We start from the raw sequence: 26,037 nt of genomic DNA, 5'->3' as shown, positions 1-26,037 counted from the left end.
TAAGATCAAGCTAAGAGAATGGACCAAATATTTCCAAAGGTACCAATGAGTTCTGCTCTTTCAAATAAGTATTATTAAAACACTCTTGAGTTGCATAGTTGTAAGTAATATTAATGATTGGAGATCAGTACCAAAGAATTACTCTATTATTTATTATTCCCTGCAGGACACATTTGTTGGGCAGGAGAAAGAATCAACCGGATTGCCCACAGACTCACAAGTGAGGAGTGCAAGGAAGTCTAGTTATCCCCTTAAGGCTAGCCCACTGCTGTCTGTGGGTTGAACACGTCATCTCCCTCGTAAACTTAGTTCTCAAAATCTCATCCCCTAGATCAATTACTTTCTTTCTCCAGATAATAGCTCACACTCACAAGATTTAATTGATCAAGAAAGTAGGAGGATGCACATCCAAAAACCCTGGAGGGCTTGTTTAATACAGAAATGAAACTATGTCTCTTGAGACAAATATCCTTAGGAGAATTGGAGTTACCTGAACTGAAGTCGGCTCTAAGCCACCCTCATTTCTTTAAAACAAGTGATTAGAAATGTTGCCAAAACGCATGTGTGTTCACAAAGACATGGTGATGGTGAGTGTCGGAGCTCTGTGCTCTGCTTTCTCCTTCTTCAGACCTTCTGATATTTCCAGTGACCCAACAATCGCAGAATTTTCAAGTTAATAAGTTAACATTCTTTTGAAAGGGAAATATAAATGAATCCCACTCTGAACGTGCTTCCTTTTCTTCTAAAGACTAATGAAAAGCAGATAAAGTAGATGCAATTGTCCTGATAAAACAACATACAGCACTTCAAACTTCCCCAACACTCTTTAATTTTGTATGTTCAAATATTCAAATGCAAAGCTGGCATCTGTCACGAAGTGAACCGTACACAGCGTCCCGCCTCATCCCCGAGAAAAGAAAGAGCACTTTTTAAAAACAATCAATTTATTTACATAAAATTTTTATTTTAATCTATTAAAATGAAGAACTCTTAAAAGGGGTTATTTCTGTTAGCTGAATCTTTTCATTCGCCATGTTGTTCTGTTAGAATAAAATAACTTCAAGCCCATTCTCATGGGCAGCGCGCCTCGGGCTGCCGTGGGAGAACAGCGTGCTGTGCAGAGGAGGCTGTCCTCCAGGAACAAGAAATTAGCAGGCTCTTCACCTGAACTGGAGTAGTTTTTCTTTAAGAGAATCCTAGAGTTCGATTTGTATAGGACATCTCTGTTCTATGATGGCTTCTAGTCCACAGTATGATGGAAATGAGGCCTTTACCCAACGAATTTGGAGCCTCCTAGGAGCATAACAGATGTCAAGGGGTTTAACTGCATACATTACTCCTCTACTTTCAAGCAAAACACTCCAGACAGGGAGGACAAATAGCTGGATTGCCAGAGGCAGCATTTTGTTTTGCTGAACACCCCAATGCCCAAGACTCTACTTTTGGAATTGGTCTTACATCTAACCGAAATTTCTATACTCACAGGCAAAGCTAAGCTAGGTGACATAAGTAAAATGCTGCCTTAAAATGTAGGTGCTCACGCAAAACATTCACTAATGTCAAAATGACCACGTTCAGAAACTGTAAAATGTTAGAACCAACCCAGCCGGAGAGCTAATCAAATGGTTTAATTACCTCTCCATCCTCCTCCCCCAACCTGGTTCCACAAGGACCACAGGATCCTTTTCAGGGCATGGCCCTCTGGGTTCAGAGTAATCCGGTTTGAAGCAAATATTTTCAGACATGCAGATTACCTTTAGGAGATGTGGCAAAATAAACAAACCAACTAAACCACTTGCATGTAAAAATTCTGGGAAATGAGTTCATTTTTCTAAGTCATCCCAATCATAGAAAATAACCAAATCAATCAAAGCTAGTCGTGCCCCCAGTAGCAACAATCCAATTACAAACTGTGCGTGTGGCTGTCGTTCATGAACAAAAGGTCTTAGTACATAACTTGCTCTTCTTCCACTCGTGTGATAACACACTTTTGTAACCTGAGATGCCTCTCACTTAAAGACTGCAGTCACTCTCAGGGTCAAGCGGTCCAAGGGGGTGTTTGGCTGTCCCCCTCCACGAGAAAGTACCACAGCGAAGGCTCACCAATGGGTATGGTCGTGAGTTAAACCAGAGGAAGGAGAGAGTCAATTCAGACCAGGAGCTGGAGCCTCTCCTCTCCCCTCAGATCCCAGTTCACAGCCCTCTGGGAAATATAAACTCTCAATGAAGTGCACGATTTTAGTATCCTGAACCAGTGCCCCTTTAGGATGGCATATCAATTAGTTGACAACAGTCATGATTTTTTTTCACAATCCTTGTTTCATCTGCAGATCTTAGGCACTCTTCAAAAACATCCTTTAGAGTTTACAATTTGGTATAAAGGCAAGTACGACTCGTCTTTTCTTGAAAGCACAGCCATTCCATTCATGGCATTTACCTCTCACCTCCTTGGCCTTGGTTCAGGGTCAGGGTCATTGGGACAGTGACATGGGAAGATTCTCAGGCACACGGTGGTTACAAAGGTGGCTATGCGGTCAGACAGCATGGGTTGCAATCGGGCTCTAATTAACTTCACTGCTCTGCTCCTCAGCTTCTCTCATCCAGAGAGTGGAAACAATACGAAAACCTACTTCCGAGAGCAGTTGAGATCAGAAAATGAGTTAATTCACGACAATATAAGGAATCAAATGTTGGCTATTATTATTCTGAAGTGTAGGCAGAATAAAAATTCTGTCAAAAAGTATAATTTTGTGTCTCCAAATTAACAAATAAGTTGATTATATATGTTTACTACAATAGTAAAATTTTAAAATAAAAATTACTTGAGAATATTCACCTTTCCAGGGGTTTAATATCAAACTGACACGTCTAGATGAACAGATCAGGATCATTATGTAACTGAAATTTCCAAACGAAATTACTCAAATTCACAGCTTGATTTCAAATTCTTAATGCCAACAAAATTCTCGTGTGAGTTTAAGCGACTAGTCCTCAAACTTTCGTGCCCACGAGCATCACTTGGAGGCTCATTAAAATGCAGAGGAGGGGTGTGCTCAGAGTTTCTCACTCACTGAGGCTCGGTTTGGAGTCAAGAATGTGCACTTCTCAGGACTTCCCAGGTGAAGCCTGACTGCTGTTCTGTACTTTGAGAACCACTGTTGAAGATTAACATATGCAGAGAAAGACATAACGCAAAACTCAGAAGAAAGAAAGAACCAAAATATATGTTCCCAGCAAAGGCATCAACTCAAGTGGTTCTACTGGTAATAGAAGGACATGAGAGTTCAAAATACTGTGTGTGTGTGTGTGTGTGTGTGTGTGTGTGTGTACACACACCAACAATATTTATATCAAGGTAACAGTGATACAAGGATCCCTCAATTTAATGATAGACTTCCCCAAAAACCAAAAGCTAGGTTAAAAGAAAAAAGAATAATATGTTTATATTTAAATTCTATTCAAGAAAAGCATAAAAGACACTTTATATAATGAGCCTGGCAATGGATACAACTGTTTTTCTTTTCTAATGTAATTTCGGAATCTTATAATTTATAATGGGAGGAAACTGTTTCTCCTACAAAGAGTTGATCAAACACAGATTTAAAATAATGACATTATTAAGCAGGAAAACAACAAAGAGCAAGAGACTTAGCATCCCTAACAAGCACATTTGAGTTAATGTAATTACTTGTTCAAATGTAATATATCGGCCAATGTTGAGCACAACGTGTTTTCAGGTGAATAATCATCTGAGAAAGCAAGCCTGCAACCTTCTCCAGGAAGCGGGCTTCGAAAGGCTTGATCTCAGCTTGGATTGATCCTTTGCATGGAAAATAACCAAAAAGAAAACTCATCAAGCATCAACTCTATGGGAGGTTTCAGTAAAAAGCCGCAAGATTTTAAATTGCTTTTTAAAAGATGACTTTTCACCCACCCTGCCCCACATTTCCCAGGGAAATAAAAGCAGAAGTCCTAAAAGCAGTCAGACGGAAATCCAGCGTCTGCATAGCTTTGAGTCCACAGCGTTTGAAGGTAATTCTGATTGTGAAGTCCTCTCTCCCTCTCTCCCCGTCTATTTCTCTCCAGAACACGCAAGACTTTACTGATGAAAGCTCAGCGAACTCTTTACCATAAAGAGTTTTAACAACTAAGCAAGGACATTAAGAGGAAAAGACCAGATGCCACTCTGCAGGTTGTGTTAACTACCACTTACTGGATACACTCAAATCCATCAGAATCAACCGAGTAACCAGGTAACTTTATATGCAGACGTATTTGACAAACATATTTATTTACCGTATGATGTGTGTGTAATTTTCTTTCAAGTTTTCTTAAAATTGGAAACCTTTAATTAATAGCAATGCAAGCACTTATTTGGAATAAAAATTAAAATGCAAGCCACATGAATGGTGTTAGTGACAACCATTAACCTCTTCACTAAAAAAAAAAAATTATACAGAGCATTGGAATAAAATACAAATGGGCTTACTTATTTTACCTGGAGTGTAAAGTGAGATTTAAATACAGATGGAGCTGAAATTCTCCATATCAAGAACACTAGTTAAATAAGTTATGCAGAACAGCACTCCCAAAGAAGAAGTTCCAAAACGATCAGAGAATGCACAGCTAAGAGCAAACAGCAGCAGCAGAGAAGGCTACGCATCAGTGATCCTGTTAGTAACTAAATATTGGGTTTTGTTTAGCTTTGTTTGTTTGTTTTTTAAGTTACATAGGTGAGGAGGTATTGGAAATTGGAGCCATAATTCTGACAACAGGAATCTTAATCGTTTCAGTTTCAATAATTAAAGGAGGGCAAAAAGAATTCCACTGGCATTTTGGGGAATTTAGTGCTATCTTTATTTGTCATATTTAAATCTTTTGCATGGAAGCTTCTTAAAAAAATTTCAGATATTTGTACCTTTAACATTACTGTGTGTATTATATTTTGGAACAATTTTCTGCAGAATCAATTCTATTTGTCTTTGATGAAATAAAAATATTACAAACCTCATTTTAAATTTCAAAACATAGATGCCAGATAATGTATTCAAGTCGTGTTAGTTTTCCTGATGGCTGTTGTGGTGTAATAACCCACAGACTCACGCAAGGACATGGTTTCCACATTTTATTTTAGCTACCAGGATACACTCCATAAATCTGGACAGCATGCCCTGGCTGTTCTGAGGAATGCCGACAAATGACCACCTACAGGATGCATATCCTCATTTTCTTACTATTTTAAAATTTGTACTGAATGCTACTTAAGAAAATGTATGTAAAATCTTCACATATACTGAGCAAAGTTGCAAATGCGATATGCGTGGGTTAAATACACTGGGAGCTGAAGAACGGCTCTCAGAGAGGCCAATTTTTGAATGAATGATCGAGCAACATGGAGAAGAAACAGCTTCCAATTATAAAGGAAGCTTATTTTTTCTGATTCGGCATTTAACAATAAATTTCCCACGAGTGATCTTATACAAATGTCTTTCCATTTTTCACTTTAAACTTCTAATAGGCTATTCTCAGTCATTTCCCCCATAGAACCCTTTGATGGACCTAGAGCAAATGAAGTCCAGGAATAAGGACAGTGTAGGAAAAGTGACTTGTGAACAGAAACAAAAAAGTTAAAAGGCATGAAATGAAGCTGGAGAAGAATAAAGCAGAGACCAAATATTTCTCTTCTAGTTTTTATATATAAACATACGTGGGCTTTTGCCTGAGATCAAAAATGCCCTATAAGAGGCAAACATTCAACAGATAAGAAATCCAAGTATCCACCCCTTCACAGAATGTCTTCAGACTATTTTACTTTGCTAGAGATGAAATATTTGCCACGGTGAAATATTTTGAGATTCCAATTTCTGTGTTCCTACTAACTGCCATGACGAGGATTAGAAATGCCAATTTTTAGAGAAGCCTGGCCAAAAAGGTGACCCACGGAGATAAGAGCAAAATCAACTGTCTAGGACTGAAAATATCGATCTCTTCCTTCCCCCTCTAGGTAGCAAGGAAGGAACACCAGCCATGGACAACCTCACCTCTGTGGCCAGGAACAGCAGCCTGTGCACCAGAGATTACAAAATCACCCAGGTCCTCTTCCCGCTCCTCTACACGCTCCTGTTTTTCGTTGGACTCATCATAAATAGCCTGGCAATGAGGGTCTTCTTCCAAATCCGCAGTAAATCCAACTTTATTATTTTTCTTAAGAACACAGTCATTTCCGATCTTCTCATGATTCTGACTTTTCCGTTCAAAATCCTCAGCGATGCCAAACTGGGGACGGGACCCCTGAGGACCTTCGTGTGCCAGGTGACCTCTGTCGTATTTTACTTCACAATGTACATCAGTATTTCCTTCCTCGGACTGATAACTATCGATCGCTACCAGAAGACCACCAGGCCCTTTAAAACGTCCAACCCCAACAATCTCCTGGGGGCTAAGATCCTCTCTGTTGTCATCTGGGCTTTCATGTTCTTACTCTCTTTGCCTAACATGATTCTGACCAACAAGAGGCCGAGAGACAAGAACGTGAAGAAATGCTCTTTCCTCAAATCAGAGTTTGGTCTGGTCTGGCATGAAATCGTCAACTACATCTGTCAAGTCATTTTCTGGATTAACTTTTTAATTGTCATTGTATGCTATACGCTCATTACAAAGGAACTGTACAGGTCCTATGTAAGGACAAGGGGCACGGGCAAAGCTCCCAGGAAAAGGGTGAACATCAAAGTTTTCATTATCATTGCTGTGTTTTTCATTTGTTTTGTTCCTTTCCATTTTGCCCGAATTCCCTACACGCTGAGCCAGACCCGGGACGTCTTTGACTGCCCTGCTGAGAATACTCTATTCTACGTGAAGGAGAGCACCCTCTGGCTGACGTCCTTGAACGCGTGCCTGGATCCCTTCATCTACTTCTTCCTCTGCAAGTCCTTCAAGCACTCCCTGATGGCTATGCTGAAGTGCCCCAATTCTGCAACGTCTCCAGCCCAAGAAAACAGGAGAAAAGCACAGGATGGTGGTGACCCCAGCGAAGAGACTCCAATGTAAACCAAGGAGGCAGCAGTGCGTCTGCTGGCGTTCGGAACGCCTAAAAGGAAAGCACTATGAAAAATATTAACATGACTAAGAAGCAGCTGAGTCAGTAAAGTCGACTCTTGAAACAAGTAATACAAGACTACAGAAGGACTTTTCCAGCATTAAAAGCTATCTTAAAATGTAGAAAAATAAGCTACCTTGCAGCTGTGTAGTAAAAAATCAGCATCCAATCCCTATGCTATGTGCAAAACTACACAGAATTCATGGTTTGCAGGGTTTTGGCAAAATGGGTAACCATATAGTAGTATCTACTCCAATTCTTTAAATACATTATTGATCACAATGTTTTTTTTATGATCAACTAAGGAAGAATGATAAATTTGATAACAACTTCTGACCAAAAGTTACACTTAAGATGTACATGCATCCTAGTCCCCTAACCAGATGCTGACCTCTTATGAGACTCACTAGAAAAACTGAAGTCAGCGGGACACGCCAAGAAGAATAACTACTAACTTTTAATTATTAGCAAAAACCTAAAGGATTTAAACTAATTGAAATGGTAATTGATTGGACTGAATTTTTTTTTTAATTTTTCATTAAGGTAGAGGTTTAAAAAATATCTTTCCAATAAAAAGAGCAGAAATGGCAAAGTTATTAAAACAAGGAGTTATTTCTATGACATTCTAATACCAAAATAATATGAATATTTCCTTAACACTAGAGAAACCAGCTTTACTAATATTCTGACAACTTCAGTAAATATAATACCATCACTGACACTTAGCATTATTAACTAGCTTCTAGAAACTACCTGCTACTTGGGTTACTGAACATTTTCCATAGTGAGAAAAACAGGTTAAATATGATTACGCAGTTGCACAGCATAACTGTTAACAGGAAAATGATTCAAATGTTCGGAATTACCTGCTTGTTATTTGTGTGTACAACAAAAAGTTTACATTAAACTCTAAATCACACTTTGTTGGAATTTCTTTGCTCAAAGAGATTAGAGAGCATGACTCACCTCCTGTACACTCCCACATCAATCACACACCAAACCCATCTGGGGAAGCTGAGCTGCCAACACTGTTTCATGACACGGTTGGGGGAACGTGTCTTCTGAAGGTGACACCTCATATCAATTAGTTCATAAGTAAATGACAAAATAGGTCAAAATTATAATGGAGTCAGATGCCACATGAGCCATATTATTTTTAATATAAACAAAACATATAATACACTTGGAAGCTGACATCATTTATCTCTATTATTTATGACCCTTAGAGGTGATTCTCAAATAGAAAGCATAGATACCAGTATCTAAATATAACATGAGAAGACACTAAAGGGGTGAGCTGCAGTATAAGGAAGTTCACTGAACTTCAATAATAATCAATTTTATCCAAACCCTCCACAAGTTCTGCTGAGCTAAACTTCAGCACAAAGTTGAACTTATTTTTTTGTTTTCTTAAGGAAGATCAGCCCTGAGCTAACATCTGCCACCAATCCTCCTCTTTTTTGCTGAGGAAGGCTGGCCCTGAGCTCACATCCGTGCCCATCTTTCTCTACTTAATATGTGGGACGCCTACCACAGCATGGCTTGCCAAGCGGTGCCATGTCCGCACCCGGGATCTGAACCGGCGAACCCAGGCCGCTGAAGCAGAATGTGACAACTTAACCGCTGCATCACTGGGCCGGCCCCAAAGTTGAATTTATTTAATTCTCTTAATAGTATCTACTCTCAAGTGGCCACATTTACTTCTCTGGCATTGCCACAAGTGAGCACTGGATGTCAGTGCAGATGAACAGAGACACGCGTCAAAAAAGAAGCATATTCTACATACCACTGGGACAAAAGCTAGCCTTTTCTGCCACATAGACTAATGCAATTCACTCCAATGTCCTAAGTGTGCATGGTCTGTGAGAATACCAGGATATCTGAGATGAAAGAGGAACCAGAGATCAACTCATATGACCCTCTTATTTTGCATTTGGGAAAAATAAAGGGTAGATCCATCTCACAACCCACCCAAGCCAGGGGCAGAGTGGATTAACACTGACCACCTCAAGGAGCCAGGACCACGTGAGGCGCTGCGAGCTGCGGAGTGGGCAAAGACTTTCCTGCATCATCCCCCATTTTCAATTAAATTAATTCACTGGATGGCAATCTCCACAAAAGAAAGAAAAAACCAGAAACACTAACGATATTACGGTACTTTTGTAAAAGAATTGTAAAGTGTTTGGAATTACCTATATTTTCACATATAATACTAAAAATTTACATTAAACTCTAAACACACTTTGTTGAGAATTCTTTATCCAAAGATATTAGCATATACTCCCATATCAAACGTCAAACTGAACATATTCAAGATAGACTGAGAGATGAGTATCCCAGAGTGCTCATTAGACACAGAACAGGTCACCATCTCCAGCTTTAGGAATTATAATAATTAAAATGTAAATACGTATCTGCACACACATTAGTCCATATACGTAAGGGGGGACAAACTCACACTGTCGACTATATATGTGTCTCTATTTGAATTCTTTAAACTCATTTTCCTTTTATAATAAAAAGATGAAACCAAGTATTAATATAAATTGTTTCAGATAATACTGTGAATTTATTGCCTATTTACAGCTATACATAAATTTTCTAATACTGATTTATAGACACAGATTGCTACATTTATTTTATTTTTTATTTTTTTTGAGGAAGATTAGCCCTGAGCTAACTACTGTCAATCCTCCTCTTTTTGCTGAGGAAGACTGGCCCTGAGCTAACATCTGTGCCCATCTTCCTCTACTTTATATGTGGGACACCTACCACAGCATGGCTTTTTGCCAAGCGGTGCCATGTCCACACCCGGGATCCGAACCAGTGAACCCCAGGTCACCAAGAAGCGGAACATGTGAACTTAACCGCTGCATCACCGGGCCGGCCCCTCATTGCTACATTTAATGTTAAGTTGTGCAACTTATTTTAGCTTATTGTTACCAGTTTTGGTTAATCTAGAGTGGAATTTTTTAAACAATCTCATATAATCTGAGAAAGTACCACGGTATACTTGGAAATAAAAGGCTCTTCTATGAGTACAGGACTTTCCACCTTGACTTTCATTCCAATTAAAAGCAAACACTTGCTCACCTTTTTAGACATTCATTATACGGTACTGGTTACCACACCGACAGGAACCTTTAGACTGTTAACTCTGATCCAAAGGAAAACCCAAAGGAAACTACAAACGGGAAAAGTAGTTTTTATTCCCATTTGGCAGGTTTCGAATTTCTATGACTTTTCATTATACCTTCTTTGATTCTCTCCTGATCGTACTGCTTTGAACCAATTTATGTTTTCAACCTCACACCTCATTTTGAGGCAGAAAGTTTCACAAGTCCAATAACCTTGATAGTTGATTGTTTCCCCCCAAACGTCAATCAGTAATATTCGACTCAAAACCTCCAGAATCTGGGAAACAATTGTGTCCACCCTGTCTGCGGCTCCTGACCGTCAGGGGAGGAAGCAGGTTCTGGTCTGCAGGGGGCTTGGGCTGCCTGACTTTGGGCAAACGGCTTCACTCGTGGGCTTCAGTTTTCTCACCTGTAGAATGGGACCCATCTCTGAGGACTATTGTAAGCAGTAAACCAGATCATGTCATCACTTACAACAGGATAGTGGGTGTGATGTTAACGGCTTTGACTACATTCTGTTGAGCCTCACAGGATTTAAATATTTAGTTTATTGCCACTTGTCAGGCTCCTAATTTCTGGCACTTTTCATCGTATCTTCTTTGATTTTTCCCAAAAATGCCCATGGCATTCCATTTTTCCTTTAATTTCACTTAACAAGAAACATACTCACCCCTACCACATGACAGGCATTATTCTATGCACTTGGTGAATGATCACTCATTTTTTTCCCTTAACAATCCAACAGAGCAGATACCGTTACTTCTTTTCATTGTAAAGAGAGCACAAATAACTTGTCAAGGTCTCAAGAAAAGTTGGAACAAGGAATTGAACGCAGACACTGGCTCCCCAAGGCCGTGCTCTGGTCTGCCCTGCAGCTCAGCCTCTCAGACATGCCCTCAAGGGGAGAAGACCGCCCTGGGGCACCAGCAGGGCTGGGAAGGAGGGGTCAGTCAGCTGATACACATGGAGCACAGGGACATAAGGAAGGAGCAATCTGTTGGATATTAACTAGGGTCAAACGTCTTGAAACCTACAACATTTAAAAGAATATGCTTCCTAATTCTGGAAATGAGCACCATAAGTCAGTTCCTCTTTTGAAAGTTTCCCACATTTTAGTATTTCAAAATTTGACCAAAACGTGATTTCCAATTTTCATATTATGAAATTCTCCTGTATGGCATTTCCCTTGTTTACACTGAAACTATTCCAAATCTTCACCTAGATAATGGGTTTGGAGCTGTGGGAGAAATTAACACTTAATTATGTTGGTCAAATCTATCTCCTTAAAAAATAAAAGAAAAGTTTGCTTGTTTTTTCCCTGTACTGAAGCAAACAAAAAGATATACGTTTAAATTATGTTGCATTACATTACTGAAATCCAGAATCTGTATTTCTATGAATCAATTATTTTGAGTCAAAAACATATTTTTCAAACTGTACCACTATTGGGTAGTTCCAACCAAAATCAGCAGGCATCTTATTGCCTCATATTTAAAAATGTCCAGTGGGATACGGAATTTTTACTCTCAGAATCCCATGCCAAGTTACCTAAAAATTCTCAGTCAACAAGACCCCACAGTCTGGTCCAAATCTGTGGTAAATCTTGTACAAAAAATATGAAGTGAAAGTCACCATGGAGAATGCCACCTTCGCTCCGAAGATCTCCAAATTTCTTCTTTCCCTTTATCTACCTGGCAAGGAAACATTTCTGTCAGAGACAACAACATTTTCCGTATAAAAGTAGCAATTACGCCCTTTCAAACTTGAATAGATTAAAAGGAAAAACATTACAGACCTTGGCCCAAAGTTGATTGATGAAATTCCTGAAGCCTTTGGCACTTCACATACAACATCAAATACAGAAGAGATTTCCAAAAACAGCTGTCTAATGAGTCAAACAGTATATCTCCAATTAAATCTGCAATCGCTCACCACAGGAGTGAGTGGCTAACATTTTTCAGCGCTCCAGCATTATTCTGGGCACTCACTTCACCCCCTCAACAACACTGTGTCTTAGTTACTATCATTAAACCCATTACACAGATGAGTAGACGAGGAAATGGAGGCACAGAGCTATTAAATCATCCGACTATGATCTAGACCCCAACAACTGGTGGATCTGGGATTCTAACACCAAAACTCAGGGTCTAATAGCCCCTAGCTCTTAGAAAATATGTGATTTTCTCTCTCAGAGACTAGAAGACCAAAAGACTAAGATAAATGTCTATATAAATAAATAGGCCATCCTAATGAACACAAATTTCTGGAAAAAGCAGTCTACAAGGATGCAGAAGACGATTCTGTCTGATTTTAGAGTTAACTCTTACTCTCCTACTTGGTTGCAATTTGGGGTTATTTTCTTTATCTTTTCTGCCTCTTATTATTATATACAAGAGGGACTCAAAAACTTCATTGAAAATGTAGATAGGATAAACTGCAAGAAAGTTATAAATATATGTAAAGATAACTGGAACTAAACTAAACCAATTCAAGTCATAGTAGATTAACAGGACCTAAGTTTGAAATGAGAGGATTTTTATTAGAAGATCTCCCAGAGGTCTGCCCAAGAAGAAGGTCTGAGTGACCACAGTGCACAAGAAAATGAGGAAGGAACGCCAGTATAAGAAAGCAGGGTGCCGGCTGCGTCCGGTTCCTCGCAGCCGACCTGATGCCCGCCCGGTCAGAGGACACTCAGCCGGGCGGCCTCCCTTCGAAGGTGAGTTCTCATTTGTATTACGAGTGGGCTTGCTTAGGAAAGACAGAATATGTTCCAGGGAAGAAAAGGCTTCAGGTTAACACTCTACAAACCACAGACCACGAGCACAAGGAGCTCCACGGTGCAGCAGCCTGGCGTGCGTTCTGAGCCCTGCCCCGGGGCTTTGCTGCACCGCGGCGTTCAGGGCAGCGCCTGCTCCTGGGCTGCGGGAGGGCGGGACGGTAACAGCGCTTTCACGCCGCACACCTATGCCATGCCGTGAGCACTCTGGCCAGAGACAACACGCTCCTTCTCGACCCATCTGTTGAGCCTGATGAAGGAACGTAAGGGGCTAACATGTTACAAACCTCACGTCTGTTTTTAAGCAGCATCATGTGGAAATCAGGAAACACTCGTGGTTTGACTTGGTGTGTGTGCTTATCTGTCGCAGCTGACGTTGGAAGCCATGAACGCCACGCTGCTGAAGGGCCTCAACGGGTCGGAGCGCTGCCCCAGAGACACGCGGGTCGCCCAGCTGGTGTTCCCGGCCGCCTACACTGTCGTCTTCCTCGCCGGCCTCCTGCTGAACGCCGCAGCCCTGTGGGTGTTCGTCCGCATCCCCAGCTCCTCCACCTTCATTGTCTACCTCCAGAACACGCTGGCGGCCGACCTGATAATGACGCTCACGCTTCCGTTCAAAATCCTCTCCGACGCCCACCTCGGCCCCTGGCAGCTCAGAGCCTTCGTGTGTCGTTTCTCGGCTGTCATCTTTTACGCCACCATGTACGTGGGCATCATACTGCTGGGCCTCATAGCCTTTGACAGGTTCCTCAAGATCATCAGACCTTTTGGAAAATATTTCGTGCAAAAACCCGCTTTTGCAAAAACGGTCTCGACCCTGGTCTGGCTCCTTTTGTACCTCACCTCTCTGCCAAATGTGATCTTAAGCAACAAGGAAGCCACACCGTCGTCTGTGAGAAAGTGCGCCTCCTTAAAGGGTCCTCTGGGGCTCAAATGGCACCAAGTGGTGAATAACATATCCCAGTTCATTTTCTGGACCGTTTTTGTCCTAATGCTTCTGTTTTATGTGGTGATCGCAAAACAAGTATACAATTCTTACAGAAAGTCCAAAAGCAAGGAGAGCGGAAACAACAAAAAGCTGGAAGGTAAAGTATTCGTTGTGGTGGCCGTCTTCTTTGTGTGCTTTGCTCCATTTCATTTTGCCAGAGTGCCATATACACAGAGCCAGACCAACAGCAGGACTGATTGCCGGGTGCAAAACCACCTGTTTATTGCTAAGGAAACAACTCTCTTTTTGGCAGCAACTAACATTTGTATGGACCCCTTCATATATATATTCTTATGTAAAAAATTCACAGAAAGGCTACCATGCATGAGAGGCAGAAAGATGGCAACATCAACCCAAGAAAATCACACCATCCAGACTGACAATAACATAACCCTAGGCTGATAACTTTATTATGGTTAGCTTCTATTTATCAACAAGACTTCAAGAGACAATTTATTTGGAAATAAAATTTAAGCAATGAAAGAAAAAACGGTTGGAACAAATGCTTTCTTACACTTTATTATCCTGGTGCAGAAAGGATTATGTAAATTTTAAGGCCACATAGATTTATTCATAAGCAAAATGAAGTGTCTCTGAAAGAATGCAACAGAAAGTAAACGGCCACTAGAGGTCGGCTTTTTGAGAGCATTCGCTGAAAACTGGGGAAAGATTTACTATGGATAAATGTATATCCCTAAAAACCTCCCCTCCAAAATACCTTCTCACATTCTTTTACACACACAATTCAAACAACACTACTGCTTCTGTGTCCCACAAATGTCGGTACTTGTCGATTTTAAAAAATAAAACAACCTTGAAAGTCCTCAGGTGAAAGCTGAAGCTAGGGGTTGAAAAGGATGCTAGAGAGGAAGTATCTGGGGAGTGGGGTGGCTGAGAAGCCCTCTGGAAGCCGGGATGAAGGGGCTGCTCCTTAGAATTACACAGCGCCTCCTCCTCACTATCCCAGTGCACCATGGGAGCCCAAGCACCATCATTAAACCACACGCGCACTGCTGCACTGCAGTACCTTGCTCACATCATAAATGTGCACAATTCAAGGGCAAGAATACTGTATTCTTCTTGCTTGGAATTCTCTCTCTGCCCAGCAAACACTCTACTGGTGGTTGAATATTCTGCCTTCTCCGCAAAGCCTGCCTGGGGCACAGCCTCTGCTCTCCTGCCTCACTTTTGGCTGAAGAGCAAGACTCCTCCCACTGTCGTGTGCCCGGAAGGCCCTCACTGCTAGTTCCCCTTTACGGGATGGTTGTCTTCTTGCCCACATCCCCCAGAGGCAGTCAGGATTCTTTAAGAAAGACAACACGTTTTGAAGACAGAAAACATGCCATGTTTTCTTGCTATCTCCCACACTACTTCCTGCAGACCATGGATTCCAAATGTTTTAAGTACAATATGTCATCATTATGCCATTCTTGGTCCCTCTAGAGATGGGACTGCTGACCCACAATCAGTAACATTCATACCGGGAAATCTGTCATAGGATGGTGACCTACCAGTACTTATTTACCTCCAAATTTTCTCCTGAATCCCTTCATAGTTCAAAACAACTAAAATATGCTCATCTGGAATTGTGGACGCTGGTTTGTATGTTCTAGAGAAAATGCACACAGGAGTCATGCTCTGTAAATGTGCCACCAGCGCCCACGTGATCATCAAGGTGAAGCCCAGGCCTCATTCCACGGCCTCAAGGGCCATGAAGGCCCTGGAGCCTGCCTCCCTTTCTGGCCTTGTCTCCTACCTGCTCTTCCATCGGGAACTTCACACTCTGTGTAGACGTGTAACTGCCAGAACATGCCCACTCCTTTCACTCCTGTGTCACCGCACATATAAACCTCGCTCTGACTCACCAAGGAAAACTCTTATTCATCCACGAATCCTAAGTTGCCATCACTTAGGCCATGGAATCTCATCTAGCCAAGCTCCTACTACCTCCTAAACCCAACTCTTCCCTTATCTGTCTGTTGTCACGGTAGGACACACCACTGTATGGTGTCACATCTCAATTTTTGTATTTATCACATTGTTTTGTAATTACTTGCTCACAAATGTATCTTCTCTTTTAATAATATACGTAAACTTTTGACGGCAGGGATTTCGTCTCATGTACAATTAATAAATACTTGATAAAATAAGTCAAGCTGGTTTTATATTTACATCCTAGAGGAGGAAAAGGGAAGCCAATTCTCACTGATGTTTTTCTCATCAAAAGAGGATATAAATTTCTTGAAAGCTCAAGCTCTTCTCAGTTGCCTTCCTACGGCAGGTAAACAGGGGCCTGGGGAGGGGGGTGCTCTGGGGTTCCCTTGTGAACGATGGTGAAAGAGGCAGGATACTAAACAGCATCTGTAGAGTGGGGGGGTTAATGTCCATCATATTTCAGTTTTACAGCTATTGACAAAATGCTTTAGCTATGCACTGTTGGTTTTGGTTAAGTAAAACTCGTAATTACAGCATATAACAATTTCCAAAACTCTCCTTTTAGAAAATACCCTTGTCTGATTTTCATTCTCTCAAATAAAAGAATTAAATCATAGTAACTGTTGGAGATGTCACTAAATCCACATTACTGATACTGAGTACGTTACATGATCAGAACTAAACTGCAACATTGTATTATAAGTAACTGCGCCTAGATAATGCATGCAATTTTTAGAAAGACCTTTCAAGATAAAATTTTAAAAGCAAATCTGTCCTCCATAAATTCAAATATTTAATTCCATTATAATAACATTATAGTCAAAAGCAGAGTACCTGATATGCAGAAGGAAATAATCTACGAAGTACTTAGAGAAGTGACATCTTAGAGCCACCTCAACATCACACTCACAAAATGCAAAGCAACTATTTGAGAAGCACCTCCCAAACTAGCATCACAGATACTGAAGTCTAGGATACGTACAGAAGAGGATGCTACATCATAGCCATTAATGACACACAGGAGAGAGGAAAAGGGAAAAAAACAGCAGCTTTGATACACTGTGTGAGCTCAGAACACGATTAAGGGCTTTTGTCAAAGCCAAACTGTAATTATTTTTATGGACCAGAGCTTCTGAATATCCCGGGGGCAAGAGAAGGGGAAGGAATGTTGCCTCACACAGAAGAGTTCTTGGAAACCAAGAAAAATTACTGTAAAGGAGGAAGGAAGAGGCAGAGGAACAGTGGGAACTGCCAACTCACAGAAGTTTGAAGGCCGATAAAGTCATCATCACAGCTAGAAAAGAGCTATTCAACCTTATTAAACCTGCTACTTCGTATATCCCATATCCACTTTAAAAACAGTTCCTTCCATAACTTTCTTAAGTCTTCTTTCTAAAAATGTCTGAGCATTAGCCCAGGCAAACTCCATTCCTCCAGCAAGTTAACAGGTCAAAATTCACATGGGTCCTAAAAGAACAAAACCTCCAGAGCAGAAGGGCACACCCTAGCAATGTCAAATACCACAGGAACACATGTTAAGAGACAGCAGCCCTACTGAGCAAAGTGGGGAATTTAGAAATCATGGGAAGTGCCTATAATCACAACCAAATATCTTAAATTTGACATGAAAACAAAATGCAGGTAACAGAAACACAGAACAAATGTGTTAGTCAGTAGTTCTCACACTTTCAATAGGTACCAGAACTAGCCACAGGCATTCTCAACACATCACCCCCAGAGTGTCGGATCCCCTGGGCCTGGGGTGGGGCCTAGGAACAAGTTCCCAGGTGACATCGACGTCTGGACCACACGTGAAGAACCTCTGGGCCACATGCTCCTTGAGGTTGCTACTCCCAATAAGGACTGAGTCACAGCACAGCCCTCCTGGACGTGGATGCCCAAGAGTGGGATCTGTCAACAGGAGACAGACAAAATCGTTAGTAAGAGAGCAGGACAGACAAAAGGTGATGGGCAGTGACAAGGACTATGGCTCCCTGGGAAGTTCATGACCCGCTGAAGAGGCATCTCCGATGCTGGGCCAACTGTTGGCACAGGAGCGAATCTGGGCCCAGGGGGCTGGCAGCAGCAGCAGCAGCGGGAACAAGACTCGGATCAGTGACAACAGCAGCAGCATATCCACGACTTACTCTCTACTAGGACCAGGCAAGTGGACAAGGAGCTCTAAAGAACTTACCCCATTTCAATATCCCAGGAGACCTGTGAAGTGCTATGTTACCTCCATTTCAGAGATTAAGAAGTTGAGAACAGAGAAGTTAGACAACTTGCATGGGGTCACACAGTTCCTAAGTAGCAGAGCTAGGGCTCGAATTCAGACTCCGGCTTCTGAGCCATGTTCTTAACCACTGCATTTGCAACCTCACATCTCCTAATGTTCCCAAGGGAAATCATACATCTCTCCTGTGCAGTATGCCCCGCGAATTTCAACACTTCCATAGCCACCCCCACACTCCTGACCCACAGAAACAACACAGCCATGTATGGGCCGGAACTCCCCAGCCGCTGCCAGCTACCGTGCTCTGACCCAGAGGCCACGGAGAGCTCCAGGCCCAGCCCGCAGCTCCCACCCGTTTACTCAGTGCTCGCTCTGCGCCGTGCTCTGAGCTGCACAAGGATCAACTTCTCTCTATTTCTCGCCACAGCCCTCTGAGAAAGACACTATAAGGCTCCTTGTGGGGGGGGCGGCAGTGGGGAATTGAGGCACAAAGGGAACAGAAACCATGCCCACAGCACACATGACCCAGCAGCACGCAGCGGCAGAGCTGGGATGGAAAACCAGGCCGGGGCCCAGACCACTGCCTGAGGCTCCGCCGCCCGCCCCTCCCGCCAGGCCCGCTCAGCTCCTGGGGGACTGGGGGCTGGCGTTGAGGCCGCAGCGGGGAGGGGCAGGAGGGGGCTCCTGAAGACGCGGGGGAGGTCTCAAGCGAACCTACTTAAGCAGCCCCAGGGTCGGCGTGGCTCCACCGTGGACCGAGGAGCACCGGGGGAGCCCGCAGCCCTCGAGGGTTCTCGAGGCGCGGACCCCCGCAGAGGGGCCTCCCTGGGCCACAGCAGGTCAGCCCTCCCACGTGCGCGCAGGGCAGGCGCCCGCCGCTGGGGAGCCGCCGTCAGGCCCGCGGAGCGCCCGCATCCAAACGTGGTGAGTGGTCGGAGGGACCTGATTCACACACCGCAGAGGCTCAGAGCAAAAGGCCGCTGGTTCCCAATGGGGAAACTAAGGAAGGCCTCGCAGCAGATAGAACATTGAACCAGACCTTGAAGAAGGAAAGACAGCATTCCAAAGAGAAGCCGCGCAGCCCCAGCGCTCCCGGGGATGCAGGTGCTCGGGCGGGCTGTGGCGCGCGGAGGCACCCACCGAGCCCGGGATGCCCCGCGGGTCCCAGCACGGCGCTCTGCTGTGAGCCGGGGTGTCTGCGCTTCTCGACGAGCACCGACGGCTTCTCAGGTGAAGAGCTACACGCTCTGTGCTGTGCTCTGGGAGAATCATTGGCCGGCAGCGGGATGATTCTGGACTGAAAGAAGAGCCACGGAGGCTGAAGGATCAATTAAAGAAGGGTTCCATGTACGCAGGCAAGAGCCAAGGGGAAAAAATCGGATGTGGGCCTTAGAGACATTTTTGGAGAGAGAGGTTTTGAGTTCAAGACCACAGGAGAGCGGGAGATTATATGTAAAATATATGTGATTAATATGCAAAATGTATTCTCAATGGGGTCCATAACCCCCACCCCACCTCCTTCCAACTGAGATTCCCTGCTCGAAAGATAGTTACCTTGGGCGATGTACTGGATCATGAAGGAAGGCCGAGAAGCAGATTCTGGGGATGGTGAATTTGAAGCATGAGTGAGAGAACCGGGCCAAGAGTCTAGCCAGAGGGGCAAAATATGGAGCCAGGGCCCTGAAGACGGGGCTAGATCAGAGGCTGAGGGAATCATCTTTTCTAAGACAGGGAGAGAATAAGGAATGAGCTGCGCCTGCAGAGGCCATGTTGCACACGTCTCACGGACAGAGCGGACAGAAGAGAAGAGGGGGAGACACCTGCGATTGAGGGGAGGGGACAATGGTGAATTAAAAGGAGGAACAGGAGATCGAGTGTCCTGGAAACCAAGGAACAAGAGAGATTCAAGGAGGAAGTAACAGTCCACAGAATATGACACTCTGGAAAGGTCAAATGTGATGAATCTGCAGCTGTGAGGCTCGTGGTGACGTTAAGGAGGAGGTAGGGGAGAGGCCCCGACTGTGACAGGATGTGAGGGACCACCAGCAACTCTTACCTTGCCGTAAAGGACACATCAGTCTACAGGAGTTCCATGGAGAGACAAACAGCTGTGCTATTAGCTTGGCTTTTCCCAGGGTTCCTAAGACCAAGGAGAGTAGCTCCTTCCTATGCTGCCTGTGCAGGGCAGAGCGACCATGCTCCCTGAGAGTCAGCACACAGCCGAGGCACAACCACGGGACCAAGCAGACCCAGTTTCAGACAGAAAACGGGTGCCAGCATAGCACAGATCCACAGTCCCAGGGTGCTGATTCCCCAGCCCCCCATCCCTCCTAGTAAAAGTATTTATAGGGGAGGAGAGGGAGGCCTGACGGGCACACCAAGTGTAGGGCTGCGAGCTGAGAACATGGGAGGAGGGATAATCTAAAAGAGACAGAAAACGGAATTTCAGACTTACAGTAAGTAGATCATCATCCAGTTTTTTTAAAAGTTCCGTAGCTCACTCAGCATGGGAACTCTTGCCACTTCTGTAATAAAACTCGAATTGGCAAATGTAATGTTCTGGAGCACAGTAATAAAACGTCTACCTTTACTTTTAAAAGGCAGCTTAAACATTAGATGCTTGTACGTGACCTTACTTAGTGATATTCACCTTAAGGAATTTTATCTAACATATATCTGAATACTTTTTTACCTTTTTAAAAATATTCGCTTTATGCTTTAAATTTATGTCATATACACATATATTACTCTCTGCTTTTTTTTTTCTATTTAACTCTACAACTGAAATTTCCTGCAACTCAAACTGCCTGAGCTGTGAGAATGTGGGGACCCTGATTCTCCCCTCTTCTCCCCCCACATATCCTGGACTCAGCTTTTACACTTTCCTAAAATTTCAGATATCTGGAATAAGCTAGTCCTAATTTCCTCCTATTCAGAAGAGAAAGATATTGGGGGCCGGCCCGGTGGTGCAGCGGTTAAGTGCTCATATTCCGCTTCTCAGCGGCCTGGGATTCACTGGTTCGGATCCCGGGTGCAGACGTGGTACCACTTGGCACACCATGCTGTGGTAGGCATCCCACATATACAGTAGAGGAAGATGGGCACGGATGTTAGCTCAGGGCCAGTCTTCCTCAGCAAAAAGAGGAAGATTGGCAGCAGTTAGCTCAGGGCTAGTCTTCCGCAAAAAAAAAAAAAACAGAAGAAGAAGAAGAGAAAGATATTAAGAAAGAATATGAAAAGTACTTGAAGCAATCATCAGTTCCTCATTAAAGGAAAACCAGGAGCTTTCTAAGGGCAACCAAAATATGGACTTACCCTGGCCTCTTAGTTGAGTGTTTTGAATTTCTAATCATTCCAACTTTACATTCAAACAAACTCCCATTCATGCACTTACTCTCCCTCTGCCTTCTGACCAAAAAAACCCCAAAAACTACTGTTCACTGAGTACCAACCAAGTTCCAAACGCTGCAGAAGTTCCCTGCATATTATCTCATTTAAGCTTTACAATCTTACAATGTGGCCATTCCCAAGCTCACTTTTCAGAAGAAGAAAACTGAGGCTCAGCTCTATCAAATGACTTGCCCAAAGTAGAAAGCTACTAAGTGGAGAGGCTGAACTCCACACTGCCTGGCCTCTGTATGACCCCAGTTCCTGGGCTCTTGTCACGGCCCCAGACCACCTCTCACAGCAAGATTTCCAAAATGAGCTGAGGGATCAGCAGCCCAGCCCAGGAGAGATTGTGGATGTGAGGGCAGGAGCCAGACGCAGGCTTATCAGCAGACTCCATCTCCAAGCCAGCCCTCCCCTTCAGTCGGCCACTACACATGACGTTCTCATACCAGAAGAACGTAAGTGCTTGATTTAAAGCAGCCCTAATAGACACAAATCATTTCAAAGGGCATATTAAACACAGTAATTCAAGCACAGGGACCTAAAGATACCAATCTCAGCAAGGGAACATTAAAGGGTTTGTAATAATCATACTCAGCACAAATTCTCAGCTCCTGGATGTGAGCCACAGTTGGGGTGACTTTCGTGTAGAGAGAGATGGAACAGTAAGATCTGGTGAAGATTTTACTACAATCCTTGTTGTACATTCTGGCTACATGCAAAAGACATGGGCGTTCAAGACAGATCAACTTGAGCCACGTTTCCATCAGACCCCTGCTTGCCTTTGTTGTGCAACAATTCGTTTCTGTGCTACAAAGGATTAGGAGGCCCTTTATATGTGCATTTTCCTTTAAGAAGAAATGGATACATTTGAGATTAGAGTGACAGAGGAAAATGGAATTACAACACAAATGCTCTGGAGGAGGGGACGTTGTGCCCAGGTCCACGCCAATGCAGAGAAGCAAATAAAGAAGGGAGCGAGGGGAAGAAGTCATCTGCAAAGGAGAAGTGACCAGAAGACCAGCCTAAAGCTCGGTGATGCACGTGCCAACGTCTCACGAACGAAGGCAGGAAATAGGAAGAGAGTCAGAAGTTCACCCCAGGATTTAGGAAGACTTATCCATAATCTTACCAAATTTTCCTTCCTTATAAGATCTAAGAAACACATTCTCTTCCTGAGTGCTCTGTCTCCTTAAGAATATATTTTCAAAAATCAATAGCATTATGGAGATTCTCATCTAAAATTCTGTGATTAAACCAGAATCCTCAGTTTAAAGAAACACTGAAGCCGAAATAAGCCAGTTAGAGAAGGACAATCTCTGTATGACTCCACTCATATGAGGAATTTAAAAATGTAGACAAAGAGAACAGATTAGTGGCTACCAAGGGAAAGGTGGGGTGGGGGGTGGGCACAAAGGGTGAAGTGGTGCACCTACAACACGAATGACAAACATTAATGTACAACCGAAATTTCACAAGATTGTAACCTATCATTAACTCAATTAAAAAAAAAAGAAACACTGAAGCCAAGAGAAGTTGAGTGAGTCACCCAATATCCCAAAGAAAAAGTGAGTTTGGATCCACCAGCTTTGTGACTAGTGATCCATGAACCAGGTCTATGTCCAAAACAAGATCACAGCTATTCATAGTTGACTTCAGAATTCCAAACGCCAACGTAGACTTCAGGCTAATACGTCCAAACTGCTCAGAAACTCTTAGAAGCAGCCCCTCACCACACGCCCCACAGGATGGGCCTAGCAAATACTGATCAAAGCAATCTGCAAAAGGAAAAAGATTAAAGAAATAGTGGGGGGAAAAAAGTGGTAAGATCGTTCTAAAGAATGAAGCAGTTCTAAAAAGACAGTAAAACCAAATGCAATGTGTGGCCACTGACTGGATTCCACATCAAAAAAATTATAAAAAATATTATTGGGAAATTGCAAAATTTTAATGCAGACAATATTTCAAAATTCATTGTTCCAATATTAATCTCTTGACTGGTAACAGTATTGTGATTAGGTAGGAGAATATCCTTGTTCTTAGGAAATTCAGGCTGAAGTCATTAGAGGTGAGGCATTGGTCACAATGACACCAACTTCAGACTGATCCCCAAAGATGAGGGGGGGGAGGTGGAGTAAGTGAAAAACATTAAAAATTTGGAAATCTAGATGAAATCCAGTTGAAATATTATTTCAACTTGTCTGTAGGTTTAACATCTTTAAAAATAATATTAGAAGAAAAACAAAATCACCCCTAGTGAAAAATGAAACAAAAAAAATTTCTAAACATTCTGGTGGTAGAGAAACACAGACACACCTCCCAGGATGTCGTCCTGTATTCAAAATAAATTTGGGGTTCGTAATGCCTAAACAATGTTATTAAAATAGCATCTCTACATTTAATAGGACCTTCCAATGGAGTGGCAAGATAATTATTGTTATAAACTCTCCTGTGGCTTTTATGAAATGTGAGACCTGCTAAAGAAAAAAAAAAAATCAGGCAGGTTTACCTTTGGGTGATTTGAACCATAATAAAATGATAGGCTGGTTTTTAGCTGCTCTTTTCAGCAGGCATTATACCTTTTTCGTGACTAAACGTGTAGGACTTCCCTTTCTGGATGTTAAGTAAGACCAGCTTTAACGAGTCCCAACTGGAGGTTGGCAGGATGAGCTGTAAGACAAACACACACAGGCTCCTCGTGTTCACTTTCTCATTACTACACTGGATTTACTCGCCGGCCAGAGAAGCTTCTAACAGGACAATCCAACTGTTCTGTTACAGCCAAGGAAGGGAAGAGCCTACCCCATCCCCGGCCCACCCAGGGAGGAGAAACAGAGAGCCACCCACTGCTCCGAAAGGACGCAGCTCCTTTCCTCCTCCAGGAAGAGGCCTTCATAAACCGACCCACGCCAAGTGGAGACGGGGAGGCGCTGCATCACACAGGAAAAACCCAAGGTCCTTCCGCAAACATGGAAAGCCCACCATGCTCCTTTCACACGTTGGCCTTTTTCCAGCGATTCTTTTGAAAAGGCACTCAAAACCGGGTATTATAATCCTGAATTATCAAAACATTTTCCCTTCAAATTCAAATTAGAAAAGTATGACAAAAACACTGTCAGCAGCTTGATACAAATGAAAGGCATTTTCTTTAACATAAAAAATCAGTATTAATTGATCTTAATAGGCTAACGTCAAACCAGGTAAAAAACAATGCCTTAAAACTTCAGGTAGACAACAGAACAGCCTTTATTCCTTTAACAGAAGCTTGTGAAATATTTGTCCAAATAAGTTCCCTAATATAATTTCACACACGCCGCTGGAAATCTGAGATGACAACCCTCAGAAGTAGCAGAGAAGGTCTCTTCTCAACATTCCTTTAAGGAGGCTTTTAATACTTGGCAGTTGGTTCTCCTGGCAGGTAGGCTTGGCACTATGAGCAACATCACTTATTATTTATGGATCATAGTGACCAACGGCAAAGAGTTTAACCCAAGAAGGGCAAGTCTCTCACTAAGGTCTGCACGGCATCAAGATGCAGCGACGGGCTTCACGCGCTAACAGCGAAATCCGTGGGGAAGAAGAAGAAAACACCGCAGGGAAGAATCACACCTAAAGCAAGGACTTTAAATCTGGCGAGTTCTGATAAGACGAAGCCATTATGACGTTGGCAATTTTTGTTCGGAGACCTTCCCCAGGGCTAGCTAAGCATCCATAACAGACTTAATCCACCCTGAATAGAGTGGAAGGGAAAACCATTAAAACTGTGGTTGTCTGTTTCATTTGTTTAGGAAAAGGCAATGGAAGAAACATAATTTTGATATCCAACTATGGGTATTTAAATTAAATGCACATTTGTTTTTCTGTATAAACACAGAAAGAAAACAAACCAGTACACGGACACTATTTCCTCAAGGTATAAATAAACACTAAGGAACACCTATGATTGATTTACTAACTTCAGGAAAGTTCCACTTTTGATTATTATTTTCATTTATCTTCTTCCATGAGAGTAACTGGGTTTCATTCCATTTGGTGACATTTTTACTTATTTATTTGAAGGTTGCATTCAAGAAAATCTTGGAATCTTTTGGAGATTATTATCTGAAAGTTCTAAAACTAATTGCAAATAAGAAAAAGTGATTTAACTATACAAATTCATCATTGTAGGAAGGTTTTTAAAAAGAATAAAACAAATGGTCTCGTGTTTAAGAATGGAATTCAAAGGATTCGGAACTCAACCCTTAAATAACTTTATTTAAAATATTTTCAATATTTGTATTTGTGTATGTGTGAAAGCAGGTCTATAGATTTCATCAGATTCTTGAATAAGACTAAGGTTTCCCAGGTTTACCAATCATTAATATAAACACATTTTCATTTTAGTCCTTAAATAATACGTAGAATAATATCTTTAAAGGATTTGTCTTTCATAAAATATATTCTGATTCCTTTTAATCAAAATTTAATTAGCGGGAAGGTTGT

General features: G+C 42.5%; 3 protein-coding genes across 14 annotated transcripts in view; 2 read left to right on the top strand and 1 right to left on the bottom strand.

Moving 5' to 3' along the window:
• P2RY12 (purinergic receptor P2Y12) overlaps window positions 1-9,333 on the top strand; it is a 51,922-nt gene extending 42,589 nt beyond the window's left edge. For both annotated transcript variants that reach the window (XM_014833324.3, XM_070493679.1), the window contains 2 exons: window positions 4,087-4,253; window positions 6,005-9,333. In XM_014833324.3, coding sequence (XP_014688810.1) covers window positions 6,028-7,047 — 1,020 coding nt within the window. In that variant the 5' untranslated portion in view covers window positions 4,087-4,253; window positions 6,005-6,027 and the 3' untranslated portion in view covers window positions 7,048-9,333. The remainder of the gene's footprint in view (window positions 1-4,086; window positions 4,254-6,004) is intronic.
• Window positions 1-26,037, bottom strand: part of MED12L (mediator complex subunit 12L) — a 312,345-nt gene that overhangs the window by 82,827 nt on the left and 203,481 nt on the right. The window lies entirely within an intron of this gene.
• On the top strand, window positions 12,781-16,147 carry P2RY13 (purinergic receptor P2Y13). The gene is made up of 2 exons (XM_014838581.3): window positions 12,781-12,949; window positions 13,380-16,147. The coding sequence occupies exons 1-2, from the start codon at window positions 12,902-12,904 to the stop codon at window positions 14,397-14,399; spliced, it is 1,068 nt and encodes a 355-aa protein (XP_014694067.2). The 5' UTR covers window positions 12,781-12,901; the 3' UTR covers window positions 14,400-16,147.

The sequence above is a fragment of the Equus asinus genome, chromosome 21 (genome assembly GCF_041296235.1).
Source record: "Equus asinus isolate D_3611 breed Donkey chromosome 21, EquAss-T2T_v2, whole genome shotgun sequence".
Lineage (NCBI taxonomy): Eukaryota > Metazoa > Chordata > Mammalia > Perissodactyla > Equidae > Equus > Equus asinus.
The sequence above is the reverse complement of the archived record's forward strand: the minus strand, read 5'-3'. Positions and strand labels throughout refer to the sequence as shown.